Source organism: Sturnira hondurensis, unplaced genomic scaffold (assembly GCF_014824575.4).
Source record: "Sturnira hondurensis isolate 20B ecotype Veracruz unplaced genomic scaffold, ASM1482457v3 Scaffold0015596, whole genome shotgun sequence".
Classification (NCBI taxonomy): domain Eukaryota; kingdom Metazoa; phylum Chordata; class Mammalia; order Chiroptera; family Phyllostomidae; genus Sturnira; species Sturnira hondurensis.
In genome coordinates, this window is record NW_028088227.1 from 24759632 (window position 1) to 24785572 (window position 25941).

The 25941-nt window shown below is 47.4% G+C and overlaps 2 protein-coding genes across 2 annotated transcripts in view; both read left to right on the forward strand.

The window, feature by feature from the left end:
* The first annotated feature begins 488 nt into the window (after positions 1-488).
* On the forward strand, positions 489-15422 carry SUMO3 (small ubiquitin like modifier 3). The gene is made up of 4 exons (XM_037065229.1): positions 489-642; positions 6301-6429; positions 11708-11779; positions 14022-15422. The coding sequence occupies exons 1-4, from the start codon at positions 622-624 to the stop codon at positions 14112-14114; spliced, it is 315 nt and encodes a 104-aa protein (XP_036921124.1). The 5' UTR covers positions 489-621; the 3' UTR covers positions 14115-15422.
* A 1926-nt stretch (positions 15423-17348) lies between these two features.
* The window catches only part of UBE2G2 (ubiquitin conjugating enzyme E2 G2), a 29613-nt gene continuing 21020 nt past the window's right edge, over positions 17349-25941 (forward strand). Inside the window, exon 1 of the mRNA XM_037065230.1 lies at positions 17349-17461. Coding sequence (XP_036921125.1) covers positions 17419-17461 — 43 coding nt within the window. The 5' untranslated portion in view covers positions 17349-17418. The remainder of the gene's footprint in view (positions 17462-25941) is intronic.

Below are 25941 nucleotides of genomic sequence, written 5' to 3' on the forward strand. Positions count from 1 at the left end.
CTGGCCTTATTTTCCTTGGAGAAATGCATTCTCCATGTGGATATTGAGTGGCGGTACTGGGGCTTCGCTGGCTGAGTTCAAGCAGGCGGGGACTAGGTCTGTGGATCAGGGCACCGAGGCAGGCAGACCCCAAAGTATTGCATCAGTCGTCGTCCCTGAGGCTGCATCCGACCCAGCTTTCTGCCTAGGTCTTTGTGTGCCACTCCCATTCCCACGCCCCGCCCCCGTCACCCCCAACCTCGGAGTTCAGAACGATTCCGCCTTGGGTGCCCTGTGCAGCTCTAAAGTCCCAGCACGCCGCACCCCCACCCCTCGGTGCCCCGAGCGCCCCCGGGTGTTGGGGTGCTGAGATGGCGCGGAGCCCCGCCCCGTGACGCATTCCTAATCATCGGGAACCTCAGCCCAACCAGGCGCGCGCTCGACGCCCCGGGCGCGCGCTTCGTGCACGCGCGCCCCCACGTGACCTCGCCCGGGCCAACCGGTGCGCGGGGATTTGGGGGGCAAAGCGCGGTCCCGCGAGCAGTTGCGGCGGGAGAGCGGCGGGCCGAGAGCGTGACTTGCCCGCTCCCGCGCAGCCTAATTCCTCTCCTCCGCTCAGCCACCCCGCCACCGCTCGCAATCATGTCTGAGGAGAAGCCCAAGGTAAGTGCTGGTGGGCGCGGGCCATCCTTCACTCGACCCCTTCCCGCCCCGTTCTGCTTCTGCCGCGCAATGGAGGCCCTCCGGGTCTTGGCACTGCCTCCCGGGCCAGGGTACAGCAGCGTATTCTGGGCCAGCCCGAGCCCGGGCCTCCCGCCCCTCCCCCCCAGGTCGAGCTGCTCTGCTCCCCTCCCCCAGCCCGCCTGCCCCGCCCTCCGCCCAAGCTCCGCCCCACCTTCAGCCCAGGCTCCGCCCCACCCTCCACCCCCACAGCCCAGCCTGTCCTCTGCTCAGGCTCCACCCCTACATCCCAGGCGGGTCCTCACACCCTTTGCCCAGGCTCTGCCCCAACTGCTCGAGCCTCGCCCCACGGCGTGGCCCTTAGGGTCTTGCGCCCACTTCCACTAGGTTCAGGTCCACCACTAGGACGGGGGTGGGTCCTACACGGAACTCGGAAATACCGCGGGGAGACTCGTCACAACCCTCTTGGCTCCAATATCCCGTTGTTGCCGCCCCTTACCTGCCGGGCTATATACCATGTCCTAGACCACCTGCCGCATCCAGACTGCCCCTTCCAGACCCCCCTCTCCCTCCTGGGTTCCTTCTACTGACATTGCTCCCACCACCTCTGGAAAACCAGCACCCCTTCGAACCCCATCTCGAACCCCAGTTGCGGGAATCTGGGACCCTGCCACCCCCTTTCACGGAGAAACACTCTTCCCTCGCCACGACCCTTCTCCTGGACCTTCTCCAAGACAGCGGCCCTTCACCCACTAGCGCCTTCGCTCAGCGATCTGTATGGCTACGGAACCTGTCTGGGCGAACCTGTCTGGGCGCGCTGCCGACCTTTACCTTACAGCGCTTCCTGCCTCACCCTCAGGCGTGCGCTCACCCTTTCGCGCCAGGCCCTGCGGGTGTGCGCCCCTCCTCCCCACGTTGTCCCCACTAGTCCCCATGGCGCCCTCTGCTGTGTGTTCCTCCAGGGCAGTGATTTTCCTTTCCTTTTTCCTTTCCTTTTCCTTTTCCTTTTCTTTTAAATTTATTGATTTTAGAGGGAGACAGAGAGTAGGGGAGAGAGAAAGGAAAACGTCAATTTGTTTTTCCACTTATTTATGCATTTGATTGGTTGATTCTTGTATGTGCTCTGACTCGGGATGGAACCTGCAACCTTGGCTATGGGGAGGATGTTCTGACCAACTGAGATACCCTGCCAGGGCCTGGGGCAGCGATTTTCAACCTTTTTCATCTGATGGTGCACATAAACTAACTAATGAAATTCTGTGGCACGCCCCAAAATATATTTTTTGCTGATCTGACAAAAAATAGGTGTAATTTTGATTCATTTACATCTGACGGCTATTATGTTGGCTGTGTCATTTTTTTATTTGACAATCGAAGGGACAAGAGGTGAGTGCCCTGACCAAATAGTCAAGTATTGCGTATTTTAAAAATTCTTGTGGCACACTGGTTGAAAATCACTTTTCCAGGGTATTGGCTGTCGGTCCACAGCGGTTGTGTAACTGCTCTTACTAAAAACAGGTTTCCAAAGTTTTTGGTCTGCACTGTCAGAGTTTGTTTTTCTGACCGAAAGGAAGCACTGCTGTTGAGTTGAATGCTCTGCACACAAGCTTCCTCTGATGCCAGCCTAGGGCTGGAGATTGCAGCCCTCAATACCGTGGGTGTGGAAGCCAGCCCCCCTCTGCCCTGCTTTGAGGCAGGATGCGTTCTAGGCAGACTTCCTCTTTCCGTGTTCGGTTGGAGCTGCCTTCACCTTTTGTACCACCCCTCCCAGCCTGGTCATTTGGCCAAATATAAATGCCTTTCTTTGTTTTCTGGGTGGCTTCCCCTTACTGAAGTTTACAATGAAGTACACACAGTACTCGTTTCTTCACTGGGTTTAAACTTAACTCTCCCACATGGTCAACTTCCATGGCCCTTTAGTTGAATAAACGTGTTTGGATTGTGTACAAGATGACTAAGTGGTTTGCAGTGCTTTTGGTGCCAGCCGAGGAGCCCTCTCTGCTCTGGATCTGGCCAGGAGGGGCAGAGGCGCACTCCCAGGCCATCGAACCGGCGGGAAGAAAACCTTGTGGGTCAGCAGGGAAAGCAGCTTCTCCTCGGTGTAGCTGAAGCAGGGAGCTGACTACAATGAATTGTGAATTGTGTTAGTTGTTTTTAGGAGTTTTTTTCTTTTTCCTTTTTTTTAAAGACTGTATTTTATTTTAGAGAGAGTGGGAGGGACAGAGAGGGAGAGAAACATTGATGTGTGAGAGAAATATCGATTGGTTGCCTCGTGCACACCGCTACTGGTAGAGAGTGGGGAGACCTGGCCCAAAACCCAGGCATGTGCCCTGACCAGGAATCGAACCAGAGAATTCTGATTCACAGATGAGCACTCAGTCTACTGAGCCATGCCAGCCAGGGCTGTTTTTCTTTCTTCTACTCCTTGTTTATTAGGAGCTCCCCAGGGGTCTGGTACAGGCCATTATTCTTGGCCTCCCTCCTTTGGAGGAGAGAGGTACCTGGGGCCTTCCCTGGCTGTACTAGCCCCACCCCCACCGCCACCCCCCTGCCGTCCCCCTAGGGAACCGGTGCCCACCTCATCCCTGGTGAGGAGGCCCACTGCCCAGTCCTGCTGCCTTTCTCTGCCTGGTCTGCAGCTGCTGCCCTGTGTTTCTGTTTGTTTTCTATTTTGGTTCCTGCATCTGTTTGTTTGAACACATCCATAATTTTTCATTATAAAAACGAAGGTTTCCTCTGTCCACATGCACAAGAATTAAGTTGGACTCTTCTTAACACCACATACAAAAATAAACTCAATGGATTAAGGACCTAAATGGAAGACCTAAAACAATAAAACTCTTGGGAGAAAACAGGACAAACACTTCTCAGCATTGAACGTGGCAACGATTTCTTGGGTATGATGCCATAGGCACAGGCAACAAGAGTAAAAACAGACAAACTGGACTTCGTGAAAATTTAAAAATCTGTGCATCAAAGGATACTATCAACAGTAAAAAGGCAACCTACGGAAGGGGAGAGGATATGTGCGAATCATCTACATATAGTAGTAAAGGGGTAATGTGTGGAATATGTACAGAACTTGTAAAACTCAACAAATGAAAAACAGTCCCATTCAAAAATGGGCGAAGGATTTGAGTAGACATTTCTCAAAAGAAGATATACAAAAAGTCAATAGAGTTCTGGCTTTGCCCAGGTGGTTAGATCGTCCTCCTAATACACCAAGGCTGCGGGTTCAATTCTTGGTCAGGGTACATACAAGAATCAACCAATGAATACATAGTTAAGTGGAACAATAAATTGATGTTTCTGTCTCTTTCTCTCTGGCTCCCTTTCTCTAAAATCAGCACATACAAAAATTTAAAAAACCACCAATGTTCAGTAAGGACATGAAAACATGCTTAAAATCACCAATCATTGGGGAAATACAAATTGAGACCTCACACCCGATGGGATGGTTACTATCAAAAACCCAGAAAACGAGTGCTGGTGGGGACATGGAGCAGTCGGAACCCTTGTGCAGTGGGGGTTGGAATGTAAAATGGTGCAGCAGCTGGGAAAACAGTATGGAACTTCCCCCCAACATTAATATAGGACCACCCTATGACCCAGCAATGCCACTTCTGGGTATGTACTCAAAAGAATTGAAAGCAGTTTCTCAAGAGGTACACTCGTACTTGCTGCAGCAGCGTGTGCATCGATGGATGAGTAGACTACAGAATGTGGTCCATGCATACCATGGAATGTTATTCAGCCTTAAAAAGGAGAGAGGTTCTGACATATACTATGGTATGGATAAACCTTGAAGACATATGCCAAGTTAAATAAGCCAGTCACAAATAGGTGATTACTGTGTGATTCCACTTATATGAGGGACCTGGAGTCATCAAATTCAGAGGAAGAAAGTATATGGTCGGTGCCAGGGGCTGGGGGAGGGGAGTTAGTGTTTAATGGCGACGGACTTTCAGTTCTGCAAGATGAAGAGAGTTCTGGAGATAGATGTTGGTGATACTCCCACAACATTATGAATGTGTTTCATACCACTGACAATGGTTCAAATAGCAAATTTCACGTTATGTGTTTTTTAACAATAAAAAATGGAACATTTTTCTAAGTGCAGTGTGGTGCCCTGGACTGGATCCTGGACCAGAAAAAGGACACTGATGAAAAAACTGGTGAAATAGCAGTGAAGCGTGGAGCGTTGTCGCCGATGATGTGTCAGCCAGCATTGGTTTCTTAGGTGTAGCAGGTGCTATGAGTGCCAGATGCTAATATTGGGGAGATGGAGCGGTGTATAGGAGCTCTCTCTGTTTTGCAACTTTTCTGTAAACGTAAAAATTGTTCCAAAACAAAAACTTTATTTGAAAAAAAAACCCAAATGCATGTTTAATCTTTAGGGGATGAGGGGTACTCCTAGAGGGGACCCCACAGCCCATCCTGGCCTCGGGTCCCTGAGCATTCCCGGCTTGTGTTGCTGGGTTTGCCCGCACTGGAGTCCATGCTGTAGATGGGGGTGTGTGGTGTCTGGCCAAGCCGCCACCCAAGGCTGCAGTGGGGTAGGCACCACGACAGGGTGACCCTCTTCAGGCTCCTTGCTGGGGACTTGCCTCCTAGAGGCACTCCAAGCTCCCTAGATAGCTGCACCGCCATTCAGCCTCAAGCCAGAGTGTGGGATGTTGCTGCTTGCCCCCCCGCCACCAGCACACCCTCTGTTAGGACAGAGGGGAGCAGGACCCCAGCCCTCCCAGTAGGGAGGGAAGGATAGCAGATATGACCCCACAAGACTGGCCAGTAGCCCTGGCCCAGAGCCCCGTTGTGGAGGTCAGCTCTTCTGGGGATGCGCTGACAAGGGACACATGGGGAAAAGAGCGTGTATGCCAGCCTGAGAAAGTACAGTCACTTGGAGTTCCCTCAAATCTTTTTATTTTCAGATTGACTCGGGTCAGCTTCATCATTTTGTTCAGAAATAACACCTTTATTCCCAAACAGTGCCAGATAAATGAGGTGGCCCTGTGCCTGCAGGACCCTTACTGCGCCCTGCAAGCGTGTCACTCTGGTTCTCAGGAAATGCCTCTCAGACTGAGCTGCCGCTCCAGGACACAGACTTGGGCATCCATTTTATGTGCGATTGCTCGGGCTGTGAGCAAGTCAATGATCAAGCATCTCTTGAGTGTCCGCCCAATCAAACAGGGCAGACCGAGCCACACGAGGGAGGGCTGGTGCCCTACGCCGTGTCAGCGCGCAGGTGGAAGCTGCCGCACACACTGCTGCCCCAGAAAGACTAGCACGCGATGGCTCGTCTTTCCCTCGGCTTCACAGAGCAGTCTGTGGCAGACATGGGCTTTGTCTCAGTTTTTTCTAGATTGAACAGATTTTTTTCTTTGAAGGACCAATCTGTGAGCTCTGTATATTTGTATTGAATTTCCTTACACATGGATGCTTCACAAGTAGAAGTTAAAAATAAATTCTTTGTAAAAATAAAACCATCACATGAGTGACTGGATTGCTGGAGAACTTTAAGAAATAGGTTGCTTTTAATGACTTAATAAAAACCTCCAGCAATCACCTAAAAGGCTTGCCCTTTAAAACGGTGGTTCTTTTGGGACACGGTGTTGAGGCCCAGTGTCATATCTTTTGCAGGAGGGAGTGAAGACAGAGAATGACCACATCAACCTGAAAGTGGCCGGGCAGGACGGCTCTGTGGTCCAGTTCAAGATCAAGAGACACACCCCACTGAGCAAGCTGATGAAGGCCTACTGTGAGCGGCAGGTGCGCTGGTGGGCTGGGTGCGACTGCTGTCACCACATGTGCAGGCTGTTCAGGGCTCCGCTGTCCTAGAAGAGTGTGTACCCATGTGTGTATCTGCACATGTATGCATTGATATGTGTGTTGTGTTTGCATGTATGTGTGCATGTTTGTGCATGTGTGCGTTGCATGTGTGTCTGTGCAAAGTGCACGCTCTGTGGTTGTCATCTCTCTTCAGCCCTCTTAATCTCCAGGTCATGCCCATTAGCTCTTGTCTCAGCATGCAAGATGGAAGGCCGCCCCTCCCCCTGGGGGCTGAGGGTGGTGGCACATCGCTGTTGGAGTCAGTGCATCTGTGGCCGCTTCCTTGGAGGCCACGGAACGGCGGAATGTGTGCAGGGCCGTTGCTCCTTCACACGGTAGCTGGAACGTGCTTTGGAGACACAGCCCTCATCACAGTTTATTTTTATTTTACTTATTTTTTTATTGTTTATGCTACTACAGATATCCCATTTTTCCCCTTTCACTTCCATCCTCATCAGTGTAGATTCCACAACGTTTGATTCCTTTTTTTTTTACCAGTTTTCAAAATAAGAAGCCGACTCACTTGCATCTTCCCACAGTGACCAGTTAAGCTGAGCACTTAAACATTTTTTTATATTTATTGATTTGAGAGAGAGAGGGGAAGGGTAGGCGGGGGAGTGGGGTAGGGGTAGAGAGAAAGAAAAAGGAAGAAGGAAACATTGGTCTGTAGTTCCATGTATTTCCTTCTTATATGGTTCACATATAAAAGGAAGGTTCACCATCACATGCTTTGAGGTGTGTGATTTTATCACTCGTTTCTCAGGCTCTTTCAGTCTAGAAACTTTAGTTCAGGAGGTATATCTTCTGTTAGTCCTTTATAGGATGTGCCCTCTCTGTCTCTGCTCTCTTGGAATTCCTGTCTGTAGTGCATGTGCCGTTGTAGAATGTTAGCTGTGACCACCTCCACTGTTCTGCATCAGGTTTCGTCATTGCCGTTGGTTTCCTATCTGGGAGCTTTTTTCAACTTTATGTGGACAACTTTGTCATGATTTCCAGTTTCCAAAAGTTCTGGTTCTTTGAGGCTCCTTCTTCCCTAGTGGCAACATACTATTGTTTACTAACTCCCGAAGAATTCCATATATGTGCATGCATGTGTGCATGTGCATGCATGTGTGCATGTGCACGCATGTGAGTATCCATACATGCACGTGCATTTGTGCATGCCTGTGTGTGAAGTGTCCTTGGATCCCACTCCCTCTCTCGCCTTCCATGTTTCTCCATCTTAGGTTTGGTTTCTCACTTATTTGAGTCTTTCCTTAAATACCCTCTGACCCTTGGTTAACTACTCATATTTAAGACTGAAGCACTGAAAAGCTGATGGAAAACTGCACACACAGGTGTGTAGACAGGGCTCACACATGGTGGGGCTGGCGACCTGCCAGGGTGGTGGTTCTGTGAGGGGCTTCCAGATGAGTCTCTGAGTTTTCTGGAAGTTGAGCCCTGCCCCTCCACACTCCCTGTCTGTGCTCTGGGAGTGCAGGGGAATCGGGGAGGGGGCTCAGAGGTGGCCTGGGGTGTACCTGCTGCTCCTTACCTCATCACTCAAGCCCGGGGCTCCCTCTTCCTGTGGAAGGCACAGTGCCTGGCCTCTTGGGCTTGGTGGCCCTAACTTGGGGAGCTAATAGGAACTTTCAGGCATTATCCAAAATCAGCTGCTTTCTGCATCTCTGCCACCCCAACCTTGCTGCCTGTGCCTGTGCCTTGCCTCTTGGGGCTGTGTCTTGTTGCCCCCACCCATCTGGACCTTGGGGTCCCGCATCCAGGACTTTGCAGCTCCCAGCCCATTGGTGACACCCCTTTTCTGCTGTTGCCTTCCTGTTCTTTGTCCTGATGTTCATACTTTTTATTTCTTTATGTCTTTTCAGTAGAGTTTCAGGAGCAGCAGAGATGCGTGTTTTAATCCTGTTTCTCCTGTTTAAGCAAAATCAAAGCTGCTTTTAAAAAGGCTGGTGTGGCTCAGTGGATGGAACGCCGGCCTGCAAACCAGGGGCGTTGCCTGTTCCGGTCAGGGTACATGCCTGGGTTGTGGCCAGGTCCCCAGGTGGGGTGAGTGAGAGGCAACCACACGTTGTTTCTCTCCCTCTCTTTCTCCCTCCCTTCTTTTCTCTAAAAATAAATAAATAAACACTTTTTTAAAAAAGGTAGTGCCTTTGCCCTGACTGGTATGGCTCCGCTGGGCGTCGTTCCACAAAGTGAAAAGTCCCTCGTCCTGTTCCCCGTGGTTGGGGTATTTGTGAGTGGCACAGGTTGATGTTTCTCATGTCAATGTTTCTCTCCCTCTCTTTCTCACTCCTTTCCCTCCCCTCTCTCTAAACAAATAAAGTTGAAAAACTACAAAGGCACTGTCCTTGCACCCTGACCATGTCACCATCCCCTCAGGATGCAGAACATCAGCAAGTGCTCCTTTTGGGAGGGAAAATGCCCTCCCTTCTGTCTTTCTCAAGGCCATAGCCATCAGGACTGTGTCCCAGTTTTATGCAGTCTTCTTGTCATGTGACTCCTGTCATCTGACCTGTTTTCAAGAATGTTTTTTAAAATATATTTTATTGATTATGCTATTACAATGTTCCAGTTCCCTCCCCCTTTTTATTGCCCTCCACCCTGCACACCCCCTCCCACCCACATTCCCCCACTTGAGGTCATATCCATGGGTTGTACATGTAAGTTCTTCAGTTTCTGCATTTCCTATACTATCCTTAACCTCCCCCTGTCTATTATCTCCCTACCATTTATGCTACTTATTCCCTGTACCTTCCCCCCCTCTGCCTCCCACTTCCCTGCTGATAACCCTCCATGAGATCTCCATTTCTGTAATTCTGTTCCTGTTGAAGTTGTTTGCTTAATTTGCTTTTGTTTTCCATATTTTTAATCTTCTTTTTCTTAGATAAATCCCTTTAACATTTCATAAAGTAAGGGCTTGGTGATGATGAACTCCTTTAACATGACCTTATCTGAGAAGCACTTTATCTGTCCTTCCATTTTAAATGAAAGCTTTGCTGGATAGAGTAATCTTGGATGTAGGTCTTTGGATTTCATGACTTGGAATACTTCTTTCCAGCCCCTTGCCTGTAAGGTCTCTTTTGAGAAATCAGCTGACAGTGATGGGAACTCCTTTGTAGGTGACTGTCCCCTTATCTCTTGCTGCTTCTAGGATTCTCTCCTTCATTTTAATCTTGGCTAATGTAATTATGATGTGCCTTGGTGTGTTCCTTCTTGGGTTCACTTTCTTTGGGACTCTCTGAGCTTCCTGGACTTACTGGAAGGTTTTTTTTGTTTTTTGTTTTTTTTTGCTAGTTGGAGGAGTTCCCCTTCATTATTTATTCAGATAAGTTTTCAGTTTCTTGCTCTTCCTCTTCTCCTTCTGGCACGCCTATGATTTGGATATTGGAACGTTTATAGATGTCCTGGAGGTTCCTAAGCATCTCCTCATATATTTGGATTCTTGTTTCTTCATCCTGTTCTGGTTGACTGTTTCTTTCTTCCCTCTGGTCCAAACCATTGATTTGAGTCCCAGTTTCCTTCCTGTCATGGTTTGTTCCCTGTACTATTTCCTTTATTTCACTTAGCATAGTTTTCATTTTTCCCTCTAATTTGTGACCATATTCAACCAATTCTGTGAGCATCCTGATTACCAGTATTTTGAACTCTGCATCTGATAGGTTGGCTGTTTCTTCATCCCTTAGTTGTATTTTTTTCTGGAGCTTTGATCTGTCCTTTCAGTTGGGCTATATTTCTTTGTCTTGGCGCACCTGTTATGAAGCAAGGGGTGGAGCCTTAGGTGTTCACCAGGGCAGGGCAACCCATGTCACTGTGTTGTGACACTGTATGTGGGGAAGGGGCAGAGAGGAAACAATGGCACTTGCTCTGCTCTCTGCCAGATTTCAGTCACTTCCCCTGCTTCCCACGTGCAAAGTGGGCCCTTCTCATGCTGATTCCCAGGTGGACTTGTGTACATCCTGGGACCCTGTGAGTCTCTCCAACAAACTCTCCTGTGAGGCTGGGAGTTTCTCCTGCTGCTGCCTCAACCCCCACAGGTTTATTCAGTCAAGAGGCTTTGAAGCCCTGGCTGGTGTAGCTCAGTGGATTGAGCGCGGGCCTGCGAACCACATGATCGCGGTTGGATTCCCAGTCAGGGCACATGCCTGGATTGCAGGCCAGTTCCCAGCAGGGGACTCACGAGAGTCAACCATACATTGATATTTCTCTCCTCTTCTTCCCTTCCTCTCTAAAGATAAATAAATAAAATCTTTAAAAAAAAAGAGAGAGGCTTTGAGGCTTTATTTCCCTGTACTGGAGTCCTGGGTTGCACAGTCTGTGTTGCTCCCCAGTTATTACTCCTGGTTTATCCTCACGCAAATTTGGGACTGTGCAGTCCGCCAACCGCCACCTTGCTGAAAGCCTCTCCGCCCTGGCTGCCCAACTCTGCCCCTCCTACCAGTCTGTTTGAATGTTTTTTGTTTGTTTGTTTATTTATATTGATTTTAAGGCGAGAGAGAGGGAGACATCGAATTGTTGTTTTACCTATTTATGCATTCAGTAGTTGATTTTTTTTTTAAAGATTTTATTTATTTATCTTTAGAGGGGAAGGGAAGGAGAGAGAGAGAGAAATATCAGTGTATGGTTGCCTCTCATGAGTCCCCTGCTGGGAACTGGCCTGCAACCCAGGCATGTGCCCTAACTGGGAATCGAACCACAATCCTCTGGTTCACAGGCCTGCACTCAATCCAATGAGCTATACCAGCCAGGGCTGAATGTTTTTTCTTTAACTCCTTGGTTGTCGGACTTCCATACAGTTCAACTTTGTCAGTTCTGGTGTTTCTTGTTTTTTAAGTTTTTTGTTGTCCTTCCTTTGTTTGTACGAGGAGGCATAGTGTGTCTACCTACACCTCCATCCTGGCCAGAAGTCCAAACCCAGCTTTTCCCGAGAATGTTTTAAAGGGGGAAAGTGGTGGTGTCAGCAGTAGAAATCCTGTTTGGCCTCTAAAGGAAGTGGGAAGGATGAGTGAGGGCAAGTTCCTGGGGCTACATTCGCTGGAGTAGTGCTCTCTGAAGGTGCTGGTGCACAGGAAATGGACTGCAAGCCACCGGTAGGTTTGCAGTCTGCTGGGTCATCAGTCTGCATATTCAGAATCCTGGCATTTTGATGTAAAATATTTTATGTGTTTTAGTTTAATGACATATTTAATGACGTTTAATAACATTTGCCTTTTCTTTTTAGGGCTTGTCAATGAGACAGATCAGATTCCGGTTTGATGGTCAGCCAATTAATGAAGCAGACACCCCGGCCCAGGTAAGAAAGCGGTCAGGTGCTCTGGGCTGTTTCCCACCTGCACTTTGACAAAATGCTGTTCAAGATGCTCTTGTTGAGGAGCTACTGACTGGTGTTTATATTAGATATGTATGTTTTCTTAATGTTCTTACTTATTGGGTTATTTACCTTTCTGATTGGGCAGTTCAGTGTTTCAAATGGGAATGATGCCGCTTTGTCGGTCATCCTCCTCCAGGCTGGGAGGTGCAGCGGGTGGGCCGGGGTCTCAGCAGAGGAGGTCCAGGACAGATGGGCTGAGTACTCACACCCACTGGTGGTCTGGACATTAGTCAATTTGTAGCTTAGTGGTTTGCTTCTTATGCCCTGTAAACATTTGCGCATAAAGGATATGAGTAGAAAGGAGTGAGTTTTTATCAGTCAGGAAGTTAGTTTTTGCTAAGCACACCACCTCCCACCCCACAACCCTCCTAGCACTGGCCCAGCATGTTGCTGTGCATAGTCCCACAGTGGAAGAGCTTCGGATGGAGGAGGCTGAGGGTTGATCTGTCGGTCTTGTCATTCATCATCTGGATGACCTTGTGATGCAGTAACTTACTTGTGGGGAGGCTTTGCCTGCAGAGGCCCCCCATCCACCACAGAGGAGAATAAGTCTACCAAGACATGATCTGCTTGGTAGATAAGGTGGCCAATCTCAAAGGAGAAGGGCCAGGAGCGTGTTCCTCATTGGGCTTTTCTTGGGTTCAGTTTGCACAGGAATATGGGTAAAGCTCATCAATCATTGTCAGGCAGTAAGGATCAAACAATAGATAACATACAAAGAACTATGAGGGCTTATTCTGAGTCAAGGTCAGTTAGCTAAAGGTCTATAAAGCTTTGGGAAATAAGCTCATTTTATGCTTGGACCCTTATCAGAAAACCGAGGACATTCTTAGCAAAGCAGGTTTCATAGGATTTTATGTATTCTTTCTTAGGCCGGATCACCCCAGGGAACCCGCCCTTTCCAGCACAGGGCTGCACTGACCTTTGTCATTGTTTCAGGTTTAAGTCAGGCATGGGAAGTAAGGCAGCCAAGAAATTAGGAGACTTCTTGCATTTAGAATGAGGACTCAGGCTATGTCAAAGCCAAGGGGTGAGGGTCCATCACCTCCTTTTCTATAGCCCCCCATGTCCTTCCCTGAAGGCCCCTTTGTGACCATGCCTGTCTTAGGTTGTCCCTCCCTTGAGGAATCTTACCAGTCTCTGGCTAACTAGTTATCTACTTGGGGCCAAGCAGGGTGAAGTAAAAGGGGCAGGGGCAGAGGTAGTGCCCCTTCCAGGAGATAAGCTTTGTGTCCTTAGTGGCTTATGGTGCCTGGTCTCTCACTCAGCCTTAGCCATGGCAGAGGTTACAGCTTCTGAAACCAGGCAGGGTGGTTCCCAACACTTAATTCTGTTGGGAGTCTTATTAGGCTTGTCCTTTAGGGAGGGAGAATCAGAGTGAGAATCATGTAGAAGGGCTGCATGTTTCTGCCCATTTGAGGAACTCTTCTGCTGTGGAGATGGTGGTTGGCTTTGTGAAGATTTCTGGGAGGCCTGCCCTAGGCGGGGGCTGGAAAGCCCTCCACCCACCTGTCATTTGGCTCCTGCACAGGTAGTGTCTGCAGCAGGACAGGACTCTCCAACCCTATTTAGTGTATGATTTGCAGAAGCTTTCTTTTGTTTTGAGAATGGACAAAGGTCAGGGCAGATGTCCATGCCCGCAGTGTAAGTGGAGCAGGTGGAGAGGAGCATTTGCCCATCCTTGGCCTGGTCTTGAAGGGGAGGGATGGGGAGCAATGGTGCCACTAGCAGCAGGTCCCTGACTGAGAGGGTTCTTTTTTGACTGGGTTTGCCTTGGAATCCACAGGCACCATCCAGGCCTTGGTGCTGCTCACTGGATGTTCCTAATTGGAACATTTAAGAAGTAATTTTAGATACTTGTTCATATTTGAACAGGACTTAGTTTTTCTCTCTGTCAGTTAAAGTTAGTTTTAACTTTTGTTTTGTTAGGGGAATGTTGGTGAATATGCAGTTTATTGGAAGTCCTACACAAAGCCTCTTCTCCCTGCATATGACCCAGGAGGAAGGGCCACAGAGCAAAGGTGTGACAGGGTGGTGTGCACCAGTGCAAGGGAGACAGTGCAGTGGACGGGTGTGGTCAGTTAACAGTTTCTGTTCTTGTGATGGTGAGAAAACTAACAGCCTTCCCCTCTCTCACTGTGCCCTGTCATGTTGATCCCGCCAGCTGGAAATGGAGGACGAAGACACCATCGACGTGTTCCAGCAGCAGACAGGAGGCTCGCGGGTGACTGGCTGCCTCTTGGGATGTTGTCTCTAGAGGGACCAGCCCCACTTTGTCACTGTCCTTGCATTTGCTGTCAAATAGTGAACACGTGACCATGCCAATCACAAAGGAGTCTGCAGGAACCAAGGACATCCACCAAAATTCCTTTCCTCTCTGACATGCTGCAGGTGCAACTCAAAACCGTCTGCAGGGACAAATCCTCGCCTGAAACCGGGCCAGCCGCAGTGTCATGTTTGTTTAGGAAAATGAGTTGCAAAGTTTCTGGGGTTTGTTTTTGCTTTCATTTTTGTCTTTCCCCTCCTATGACATTTCCCTGAAGCTTGTGGTGTGAATGTCCTCTTAGTCTAGATGGGGATCATATCCTAGGTATTGAGTAAGCCCTCCTGCTTATTTTATCACATAGAGAGCTCATATCACCAAAGTGGGGGTGCTTCTGTGGGACACATTTTGGGGGCATTATGGGGATGGTAGACAAACTTCCACTTACTGTTTCTTGTAGGTTTTTTAAATACTAACTATTACAAGTTTAAGTTTTGTGGGAATACAGTAAAATTGAAGGGAGAATACTGGAATGCTTTTTAGAAGGTGAAAAGAAAATAACCAAGTCCCTCCATAGCATGGCCCTGGACGCTCTGTTTCTCTGGTGTCTGCTTGGGCAGAGGTGGGCCTAGGGCCCCCCACAGTGCACAGGCAAAGCGGGGTGCAGCAGAAATAGGCTTTTCCCCTTTTCTTTTAAAAAAAATTTCACTTACCGTTTACATTCAATATGATTTTGTATTAATTTCAGGTTTCCTCTTTTGTTAATACAGAGGAAAGTAATTCCCACGTTTCTCACCTGGTAGTATACTGTGGCCTCAGAGTTCTTCCAGTATTTGCTTCTGATGAGTACTTATGGTCTCTACATAAAAAAGTACGATTAGGTATTTCTAACTTTACAGTGACATTTTTGTGTAAAAGAGCTACTTCAAAGTGCAGTTACAAGTGGGCCCCGGGGCAAAGACGACTTCACGTCCTCATGGACTGTGCTCTGCCGCTTTCCAACCTTAGCTGCGATTTCACTTCGGTGAAACATTTTGGAACCCGTACCTATGACACGTTCAGTTCTCCTCCTGCCCTTCTGTGTGGAGCCCCTGCTGCCTGGTGGCCCTGCTCTGCCTCATTCTGGCACCTGGACAGTGCGACCTCGACCATCTCTTGCTTGCCTGGAATCTTGCCTTTCCTTTGTGTTTCGCTGTTGGGGTGTGGATGTGGTGTCTGCTGGCTCTGCTGTTTGTTCACAATTTGTACATTCTTTGTTGTCCTTTACTACTGTACACAGTAAATATAGTTTGGTATTCTGTCTCTTGTATTAAATACTGCATTTGGAGGTTGCGGCCAACTGCCCCAATGCAACACTTGTAATGACCACTTAGTGAGGTCACTCAGATTCTGATTTAAAGGCTAGTTGATGAAAAGTAAGTATTCACCTGCTGCCTCACCCCCAACACCCCCTCCACCCCAGAGAGGTCACTCGTTTTGGGCTGGCATGTTCTTGCTGAGGAGTCCACCCTCTCACGCCACCCAGAATTTTCCCATTCAGTAAGCTGAACTGGCACTGTGACAACACTCACTGGCTTGGGTGCCACATGTAAAGAGAGAATGGGTTTTGGAGGCAGCAGAGTTGGGCATCAGTCTGGCGTCTCAAGTTGTTTGGTGCCTCGTGCCTTCCTATCTTACTCATGTTCCTCTGTGTGGTTGACAACCTACTCACCTGCTTTGAAGCTGAGTGAGCTGCTACTAATTTGACAGAACTTCCCAGTGGACTCTGCTGTGCCAAAACCAGGGTTGAAAGTGACTGAGCTGTTTTAGTCCATCCAGTGAGGTGAACACAAGCTGAAAGGTCAAGGGCAGCCAGGATACAGCATGTCCACTGTCGCACCTGATCATTTACACTAGCCAAAGTAGTAGGTGGGCTCAAGAACATTACAGGGACTGAGTCATTTGCTAGATGCCCTGGAGGCTGGAGGTTCAGGTGGGCTTACATCTGCAGAGGAGAGCCTGCACTCCTCCCTCAAGTTAGGAGAGTGGAGCTAAGAATTTGGCACGTCAGAGCAGTGCTGCGTAATTCCCACCCACAGCGCTGACTTAGGAGAACTGCATGTCTTGGAGGTTGTGCCTTTGGATAATACCCTCTTGGTCTAACTCCCAGGATCTTTGAATTGATTCTTCAGGTGTAGAAGAATGCCCTATTTATCCTATCAGTGGAGCCCAGGTCCCAGCTAGCAGTGAAAGCCCCACTTTCCAGGAACCCTCCCAGGAAAACCTGGCGGGTGTCACCCTGCTGTGCTGGGCTAGCTCACAGCTGGGGAAGCAAGATACTATTAAAGTGCTACCTTAACCCGGGTTCAGCTGTGAGATACCCTTTATACTTAAGATCTTGAGTTTTTAAAGATAAAAAAGACATTTCATTCTGTACTTGCTGGGTTCCTCTGATTGCTTAGAAAGCCCTCATATACCTGCTACTCAGCACCCAGGTCATGCTGGTGAGCGGGTTGGCTGCGGCTTGGGCCCCCCGAACTCTCAGGTTCCTCGGTGGGGACGAGTCTGGGGCACCCCGAGTTCTGGCCACGCTGGCAGAATAACCCCACTACCATCGCCGACTCCCTCTTTCCAAACTTATCCCCCGTCGGAAGGTAGTTGGAGTGTCACTACCTAGGAGATGGTCGCCTGGCTGCGGTTGAGCCCAGAGAAAGTAACTGGCTCTTTGTGGTGGGAGTGACGTCGCGGCCACGCGTGATGGATACCACCGACCGCAAATGCTTCTTTCTTCATCTCTCCGACGGTGTCTTTAAAAAAAGCAAAACTATCTGAATGACGTCTGCCCAATTCGCCATGTCGTCGCCCCCACCCACGTTCATCCGACCATCGTGGGGCCGCTGTGACAGAATAGGTGGTTACCACGCACCCAACCCGGGAACCTACTGCGCAGAATCTTCGGGAAGACCGGGTCCTACAGAAACTGGAGCTGGGGCGGGGAAGACCGGGTCCTACAGAAACTGGAGCTGGGGCTGGAAGCGACTTTAACCCCACAAAGTGGCGGAAGGGCCTACCTACTCCCGGACTACTTCCATCCCGATCCTGGCGGTGCTCAGGTCCCCGCCCCCTCACCGCCCCGGCCCGGCCCACGCTCCGCCCCATTCTACTCACTGTCACCGGCGCGGTGCCGGCCTTGCCACTGCGCACGCGCGCCTCGCTGGCCGGATGAGCTTCTGCGCCCTAGCGGCGACCCGGAAGCAACTGCGTCGTCGGGCGGGCGGATACGTGCTCTGAGGACGAACGGCACTGTTTTGCCTAGAAGATGGCAGGGACGGCACTCAAGAGGCTTATGGCAGAGTACAAACGTGAGTCCCAGGCCCCTCCGCCGCTGACCCTCACATGGGGCGGCGCCCCTTCCTCCCTCCTCCCGCCCAGATCCCCGCGCCCTCGGCCCCGCCCTGGTCCCTGGTCCATCCGATGCTCCTTGAGGCCTGGGCGGAGTGCGAGGTTAAGAAAGCCGCTTGCAGAGCGTGGACTCCTCTCACCCACGGTGCCTGCCTCCCCATTTGTTTACAATTAGCAGCGAGTGAGCCGCAGTGGTCTCCTCCAGTCGCCCTGCTCCGCTGTGCCCGCCTCGGCCGCCTCCTCCTCTTCCGTGCGTCCGTGAACTTGTACGGAGGATGCGTTAATGGGTAGAAATGAACGTTACTGCTGCGCTGGTTCAGAAATGTTGACAGTTACATTCTTTCATCACTTGCTGTTTGTCTTCGAAGCTCTTTGGCCATTTTAGTAATTTAGACAGTTCCCTAGTTCCACCTTTGCCTACGTGCAGTGAGAGGAGGGGAGGAAAGCCTCAATTGCCTACCGAGAATTTAAAGTATTTTAAGAGAAGAAACGCACTGTGAAGAGTCTGAGGTGACAGTTTAACTTTTGGTTTCCTCTTTAATAAGGGAATGGCAGTCTCGAACAGTGCCACCACCTGTTACTGTTCCTGGGTGGTGTTCGGAAAACCTCAGCGCTTTCTTAGCCAGTAGATTTTTCTAACATTTGCGGGGAGCAAAGGAAGACATGAGACCTAGAAACGTTCCTTATTCTCCATTTTCATAGCAGAGTACTCCCTTGGGAGAATCGCCTGTGACAAGTCCTGGCATCACCATCGCATAGCTGGTGAGACAAGGTGGCAGCCCCCTCCTGGTTAAGGACAGGGCCTCTGGAGCTTCTACTTATTAGCATTCTGACCTTGGCCTTAGCCTTTAACCCCTGCATTTTCTTTCCCTGGAAAGACTAGTGCTTCACAGGATACCTGATAGGTAGCTCTTGATAATGTTAGCGGGTTTTGTTATAATTATATGGACAGTACCTTCAGAAGAAAGTTGAAAGTAAACTGACATAATGAAGTCGTAAAAATAATGGTAGATATGCATACAGTTCCATTTCCTGAACCATATCAGTGGCGCTGTGCAGGAATGTCAATGTTGGGTGGGAGCCAACCAGAGTGTTACAGGTGCAGGGTCATTAAAATGTATAAACAATGCTCACCACCTAGTGTCCTCCATAGTAGGAACATGTATTTAAGAGAGAAATGGGAGGGGACCGTGCAGAGAGATGGTTCACTCTGAACAGAGGTTGGGGGAGAGGCTGGTGCCCTTGTCTCTGTATGGGAAAGATGCTGGCTGCTAGGGGATGGGTATCAATGTGTAGGTATCAATGGATGGGTATCAATCATTTAGCATTTCCTGTCATCCTGGTTTCTGTTTCTGGATCTGTGTTTGTTTGGCCCAGTTTCTAGACTTCAAGCAGGTATTAGTTTCTCATTTATGTAGAGAAGGAATTATATTAAGTCCAGGCTTCTGCTTCAACCTAGTCTTTGCATTGTTCAACTTTACTCAAGAATAGCCCTAGAACTACAGAAATTTAGAGATAGTAAGGAGCTCAAATATGATTCTGTTTGAGCTTCTGATTTTATAGGAAATTGAACTAACAGAAGCAAAGTGATTTGCCTACGTTCTTAAAACCAGAAAAAAAAGAGAGCTGGGGAAAAAAACCCAAATGTTTTTAGCTGGTATCCTTTCTTGAGGTTTTATCTTCATACATCATCTAGCTTTTCCTAGGGATATCAGTGGTAGACTTAGGTATGAGTTTCTTGGGATGGCCGAAATAAAGCAGCGCAACTGGATGGCTTATTGCAACAGAAATCTATTCTTTCACACTTTTGATGGCCAGAAATCCCAGATCAAGGTGTCAGGAGGGCCACCCTCCCCGCCTTCCACGGCTCTGGAGAAGAATCCCTTCTTGCCAACTCCAGCTTCTGGTGGTCGCTGCAATCCTTTGTGCTCCTTGGCCTTTCCTAGTGTAACTCCAATCTCTGCTTCTGTCTTCATGTGGGTGGCTGTCTTCCCTTTGCCAGTCGTTGGTTTAAGCCCCACCCCAGACTGGTATGACCTCATTTTACTGAGTACATTTGCAAGGTCCCCATTTCCAGATAAGGTCACTTTCACATATTCTGGGGGACATTATTCTACCCACCACAGTATCTAATAGGAACCCCAAACTTACATGTGTAAAACTGAGTCCCTGTTCTTGCATCATTGTTGGACCGCAACCCCATCTCAAGTATTGGCAGCCTCATTCTTCCTGTTTGGGGGCTCAAAACATTGTGTCCATCCTGACTCTCACTTTCTTATACCCGTCCACAAGTAAGTTGATGTTCCACTTCAGACTTCATCCGGAGTCCCATGTGGGACTGAGCCAGTCCCCAGGCCTGGGTGACCTCAGTCTTGACCAGTCTTCTGCTTCTGTTCTTGCCTCACTTGGTTCTAGTTTTAAAACAGCAGAAAGTCAGATCATGTCACTCTGCTTAGCACCCTTGGCTATAGTAAGAACCAAAGTCCTTGCTGTGACCTGTCATGCCCAGGCCCTTCTCTTGCCTCTCTGACCTCATCTACTCCTCCGCCCTGGCACCTTGCTTTCCAGCCCCATTGGCCTTACAGCACACTCCTGTCTGGGCGCCGGCACTTTCTTTTGGGTATCTTCATCGCTTGTGCTCTGCTGCGCTGGAGAAGCTGTCCCTGAACCATCAGCCTTGACCCGACCTTCCTGGAACTGTCGTTTCTTGTCATTAACCCTTTTTAGCTTTTTACAACTTTTTTTTGTTGTGAAACGTATTAAATATGTAGAAGTACGTAAAATGTGTGTGTTCAGGTGACGAGTAAAATGAACATCCGTAGCCAAGACACCAAGCCTAAGAAACAGAAGGCTAGCAGTGACTTAGGAATCTTTGTGCACCTTCCACTGCCACAACGAGTTACTGCCAATGAATTTTGTGTAAATAATTATTCTTCAGCTTTACCACTTAATATACTTATACACATTGAATCACCTACCTTTGTCTCTTTGTGCTTAATAGAAACGTAATTTTACCGTATATGTTCTGCAGATCCAATCTTGTGCTTGGCACTGTTTCCGAGATTCATATATGTTGAAGCATATAGCTGGAGTTCATTTTCACTGCTAAGTGGTGTTTTCTTTGACAGATAAGCCAAAATTTATTACGCCATTGGTGGGCATTTAGGTTATTTCCAGCATTTCATGAATACGTAGATGGTGCTTCTAGGAATGTTTTGGTGCACGTGTGCGGGGCGTGATGTATTCCTGGAGCTCTCACGTGAGCAGCTCGACTGGTTCTCAGCACGTTGTTCCCACGCACGGTGCGTCGGATGCTCACTAACACCTCACAGTTGTGCGGTGTCTGTTTTCATCAGCCCAGTAGGTGTGCTTTGATTTGTATGTCGTAATTATGAATGAAGTTGAATATCCTGTCATGTTTGTAGAATGTTTGTCATGTCTTTCACCAGATTTCCATAGACTGGTTTACCTTTTTCTTACTGGTTTGTGGGAGTTCTTTATACATTTCCTGTCCTTGTGTATATCTCCAGCCCTTTTTTTTGGTTATTCATGTTACAGTTATCTTATCCCTGTCTGTGATTTGTCCTTTCAGTCTTAGTAGTGGTGTTTTTTACAGCCACACTTTTTTTAAAAGTAGTTCATTAAAGTATGATGGATATACATTAGGCTGGTACATTTGGAGTGTACGTGCAGTGGGTTCAGAGGTACACACACTGGTGAAGCTGTCACCACAGTCAGGATGAGGAGCCCTCTGAAGTCCCTCCCGCCTCTTCATAGCCCAGCTCTCCTTTCTCCCTTCCAGCCTCCAGGTCCCATCTGGTCTGTTATCTGTCACTATGGGTCATTTTTGCCAGGCACCTTTCTTTTTTTTTTAATTTAATTTATTTATCTTTAGAGGGGAAGGGAAGGAGAGAAATATCAACGTATGGTTGCCTCTCGTGTGTCCCCTGCTGGGAACTTGGCCTACAACCCAGGCATGTGTCCTGACTGGAAATCGAACCGCAATCGTGTGGTTCACAGGCCCGCGCTCAATCCACTGAGCTACACCAGCCAGGCCTGCCAGGCACCTTTCATTCAGCATAATTATATCGTGATCCATCCAAGTTGTCAGGGTGTAGTTGTTCATAGTGTGGTGTATTATTCCTTATATTTCTGTGGTATCAATTGTGACATCTTTTATTTCCAGTTTTATTTATTGAGTTGTCCTTTTTTTTTCTCCCTTGGTGAGTCTGGCCAAAGGTTTGCCAATTTCACGTTTTCAAAGACTCAGTCCTTAGTTTTACTGATATTTTCTATTGTCTTTTTAGTTTCTTTCATTTATTTCCCCTCTAATCTTTGTTATTTCCTTCCTTCTACTAATTTTGGGCTTAATTTGGTTCTTTTCCTAATTCTTTGAGATGTTAATAAATGCTAGGTTGTTTAGTTGAGATTTTTCTTGCTGCTTAAAGTAGGCATTTTATTGCATTTTATTGCAAAATTCCCTCTTAGAACTCCTCATGCTGCATCCCATGAATTTTGGAAGGTTCATTTCCATTTTCATTTGTCTCGGTATTTTTTGATTTCTCTTTTCATTTCTTCTTTGACCCATTGGTTGTTCAGTTGCATGTTGTTTAATTGCCACATATTTGTGAATTTTCCAGTTTTCTTAGTGTAATCAATATTTAGTTTTATACCACTGTGGGTGGAAAAGATGCTTCCTAAGATTTGAATTCTCTTGTTTTGTGGCCTAACACATAATCTATCTTGGGGAATACTGTATGGCACTTAAGAAGATTGTGTATCCTTTTGCTTTTGGGTGGAGTGTTATGTAAATATTGACTAAGCTCATCTATTTAATGCTGGTGTTTCCTTATTGATTTTCTGATGGTCTATCCATTGGTGCAAGTGGGATATTGAAGTCCCTACTATTGTTGTATTGTGATGTCTCCCTTTAGGTCTCTTGATACTCCTTTTACGTATTTAGGTTTTCCAATGTTGGATGCATAAAATATCTTTTTGTTGGGTTGCCCTGTTTATCGTTATCTACCGCCCCTCTTTGTCTCTTATTAGAGCCTTTCCCCCTCTTTTTTAAAGTCTGTTTTGTCTGATACAAGCCGAGCTTCTCCAGCTTTCTTCTGCTTTCCTCTCCAGCTTTCTGTTTGCATGGAACATCTCGTCCTAGCCCTTCACTTTCAGCCTGTGTGTTCCTTACATTAAGTTGAGTCTGTTGTAGGCAGCACAGAGATGGACCTGGATTTTCGTATCCACCTGGCCACTCCCCGTCTTTTGGTTAGGTGATTTAGTCCATACACTTTTAGAGTAGTTATTGATAGCCACATGCTTATGGCCACTTTATTGATTGTTTTCTGGCTGTTTTTGTATTGTAGTCTTTTCTGTTCCTTCTTTTGTTCTCTTCCTTGGTAGTTTGATGATTTTCGTTAGTGGTATGTTTAGATTTCTTTCTCTTTATTTTGGTAGATTTCTTACAGGTTTTTGCTTTATGGTTGCCATAGGGCTTATATATAACAGCCTATATTTCTAACAATATGTTTTATGTTGATAAGTTTTATCACATTTTAAAGCTCAACATTAGTTCTCACTGCCATGTTTTTGTTTTTGATGTCATATTTTACATCTTTTATCTTGTGTATCCTTTAACTGGTTATTCTAATCATAGTTTTTCCACTGCTTTTGTTGTTTAGCCTTTATACTAGTTTTATAAGTGATTATTATAATGCCTTCCAATAAAAATATTAATTTTTTCATACATGTTCTTCTTACTAACACCTTTTCTTTTTCAGTTTGAAAGAGTTCTTTTATTTCTTATAACATCTGACTTGGTGGTGATGAATTTCTTCAGCTTTTATGTGTCTTGGTACTACTTCTCCTTCTCTTATGAATAATAACTTTGCTGGGTAGATTATGCTTGGTTTTCAGTTTTTTTGTTTCAGCCTTTTGAATATATCATGCCACTCCCTTCTGGTCTGCAAAGTTTCTACTGAAAAATCTGCTGTTAGTCTTACAGGGGGGCCCCCTTGTATGCAAGAAGTTTTCTCTTGCTCTTAATAGTCTTCTTGATTTAACTTTTTACACTTTAATTATAGTGTGTCTTGGTGTGTTTCTTTGGGTTTCTCTTATTTGGAACTCTCTGGGCTTCCTGGACCAGGGTGTCTGTTTTCTTTTCAGGGTTAGAGGAGTTTTTAGCCTTTACTTCTTTTTATTTTCTTTTCCTTTATTTTTATTGTCGACACTGTTGCGAATGTCCCCAGTATTCCTCCCTCCCTTGTTTGCCCACCTCTACTCCACCCCCACCACCATTATTTCTTCAAATAAACTTCACTTTTTTCATTCTTTTTGCTGCTCTGGCTGGGTGGGTTTCACTACCTTGTCTTAAAGTTGACTTATCTTTTCTTCCACTCTGTCTACTCTGCTGTTGAGCCCTTCCAGTGTATTTTTTGAGGGCAGTTATTGTGTGTGTGTGTGTGTGTGTGTGTGTGTGTGTGTGTGTGTTTAGCTCTGTGACTTCTGTTTGGTGTTTTCTATGTTTCTCATCTCTTTGTTGAAGTTCATTCTTTGTTCATCCATTTTCCTCCCCAGTTTGGCGAGCATCTTTATGACCATTACTTTGAACTCATTATCAGGTAGATTACTTACCTCTGTTTAATTAAGGTTTTTTTCCTGAAGTTTATCTTGTTTTTTCATTTGCAGCATATTTCTCTGTTTTTCATTTGGCTTGACTGTGTTAGTTTTGATACAGTAGATGAAACAATCACCTCTCCCGTCTTGAAGGGGCGTGGCCTCACGTGAAAGGTGAATGTTGTCATTCAGCCCTGCCTCAGCTCTTGGTTGTCTCTCAAATTTCTGTGCTTGTACAAGCCACAGTTGAGGGCGTGCCAAGACCTATCAGTGTCCCAAAGGGGAAGGTCTCACCTCCTGGATCCGGGTTGATTGTAAGCCAGACCCTCAGGCAGCAGCTTTTAGAAATATGCAGATGTTTAAAGTTCTGTGGAACTGCAAGTGTTAGCCTCCCCGGCCACCAGAGCCAGGCATTCCGGACGTGTCCCTTGGCTGGAAGTCACAGAGATTGTGGCTCCGACATGTATCATGCACCAAGGCTCCAGGCGAGTGTAACTGGAGCTGGAGCAAGGCAGAGGGAGATGCCAAGATGGCATCTACAGCCTAGGTTCCTTGAGAGCAGCTACCGTATTTTGCCATGTATAATGCGCACCCATGTTTTAGTACTAATTCCCATGTCTAATTGGAATTAGTACTACCCATGTATAATGCACATCCTTACTTTTTCCTTAAAAATGTGGGCAAAAAGTGCACATTATACATGGCAAAGTACAGTATGGAGGCCACTAAATGTGTGCCAGACCTGAAGGCTGCCCCCTCAGGCTAAAGCTCCAGGATGAGCAAAGAAGCCTCCTTCATGGCTGGGGGGTGTGCCTCTGTCCATGGTCTCGGCAGTGCCCCGGGGCACCTTGGGGGTTATACGAATCATAAAGGAATAGGGTAGCCTGCCCAGGATCATCTCTTTGATTGCCAGTCTTGTGGAACCCAAGAATGCAGCTCCTGCCACCACAGCAAAGTGACCAAGTGGCAGCCCTTTGCAGCCACAAGAACCAGAGCACCAAGCATGCATAAAGCTCCCCTCCGAGAGACACTGGCATGCTGGAGCTCAGCGGGGAGTGAGTGCGATGTTAGCGCCTGCCTTCTGCGGTCTCCAGGAAGGAGTGCAACTCAGTTAGAAGCCTGCCCCAGGGGCTGTAGCTGTGATGACTTGCCAGTAGTTCTTTGCAGGAAGACCAACCTCTTGGGTCTGTTCCTCTTGCTGTGCTCAGGGGCGGTAGCGGTTCGAGAACTCTTTCTCTGTTGTTACACTCCAAGGGACCCATAAGTGTAAGCCCCACTGGCCACCAGAGCTAGGTGATACAGAGGTATCACCTGGCAGCATTTGCAAAAATTGGGGTGCCAGATTAGGGTATGAACTCTTTTCTGGGTGACTCTGATTATTATAGTCCCGTGTGACCAGGAACACAAGGTCCCTTGGCTTCCAGAGTCAGGAGGCATCCTCTGTGTGGCAGCTGCAAAAATTGGGGCACCAGACATGTGGGGCTCCCTTCCGGGAGATGCTGGTGTTCTGGAGCAGGGCAGTTTTTCTCTGTTTGCCCGTGTGTAGTTACCACTCAGCTAGCCTTTAAGGGTTTTTTTTTTTAAAGAGGAAATTGTTTATATGTGTTAAATGTGTGTCTGTTCAGGGTAGTGAGCTGAAGATTTTTCTAAGTCATCACCCTTTTATTGTGGTTTTAATTTACATTTTCATAGTTACTAGTGACACTGAGTATCATTTTATGTGTCTGTACGCCATCCATAATATCTTTTTGAAGATGTGTCTTGAGTTTTTTGCTCATGTTTCAGTTTGTTTTATGAAGTTGTAAGAATTATTTGTATAATGTAA

Excerpts from the sequence above, each read along its gene's own strand:
- SUMO3 (XM_037065229.1), top strand. The coding sequence starts at position 622 with ATGTCTGAGGAGAAGCCCAAG. Across the intron at positions 6,430-11,707 it reads AGGCCTACTGTGAGCGGCAG|GGCTTGTCAATGAGACAGAT; the intron begins GTGCGCTGGTGG and ends TTTTCTTTTTAG. Across the intron at positions 11,780-14,021 it reads AAGCAGACACCCCGGCCCAG|CTGGAAATGGAGGACGAAGA; the intron begins GTAAGAAAGCGG and ends TGATCCCGCCAG.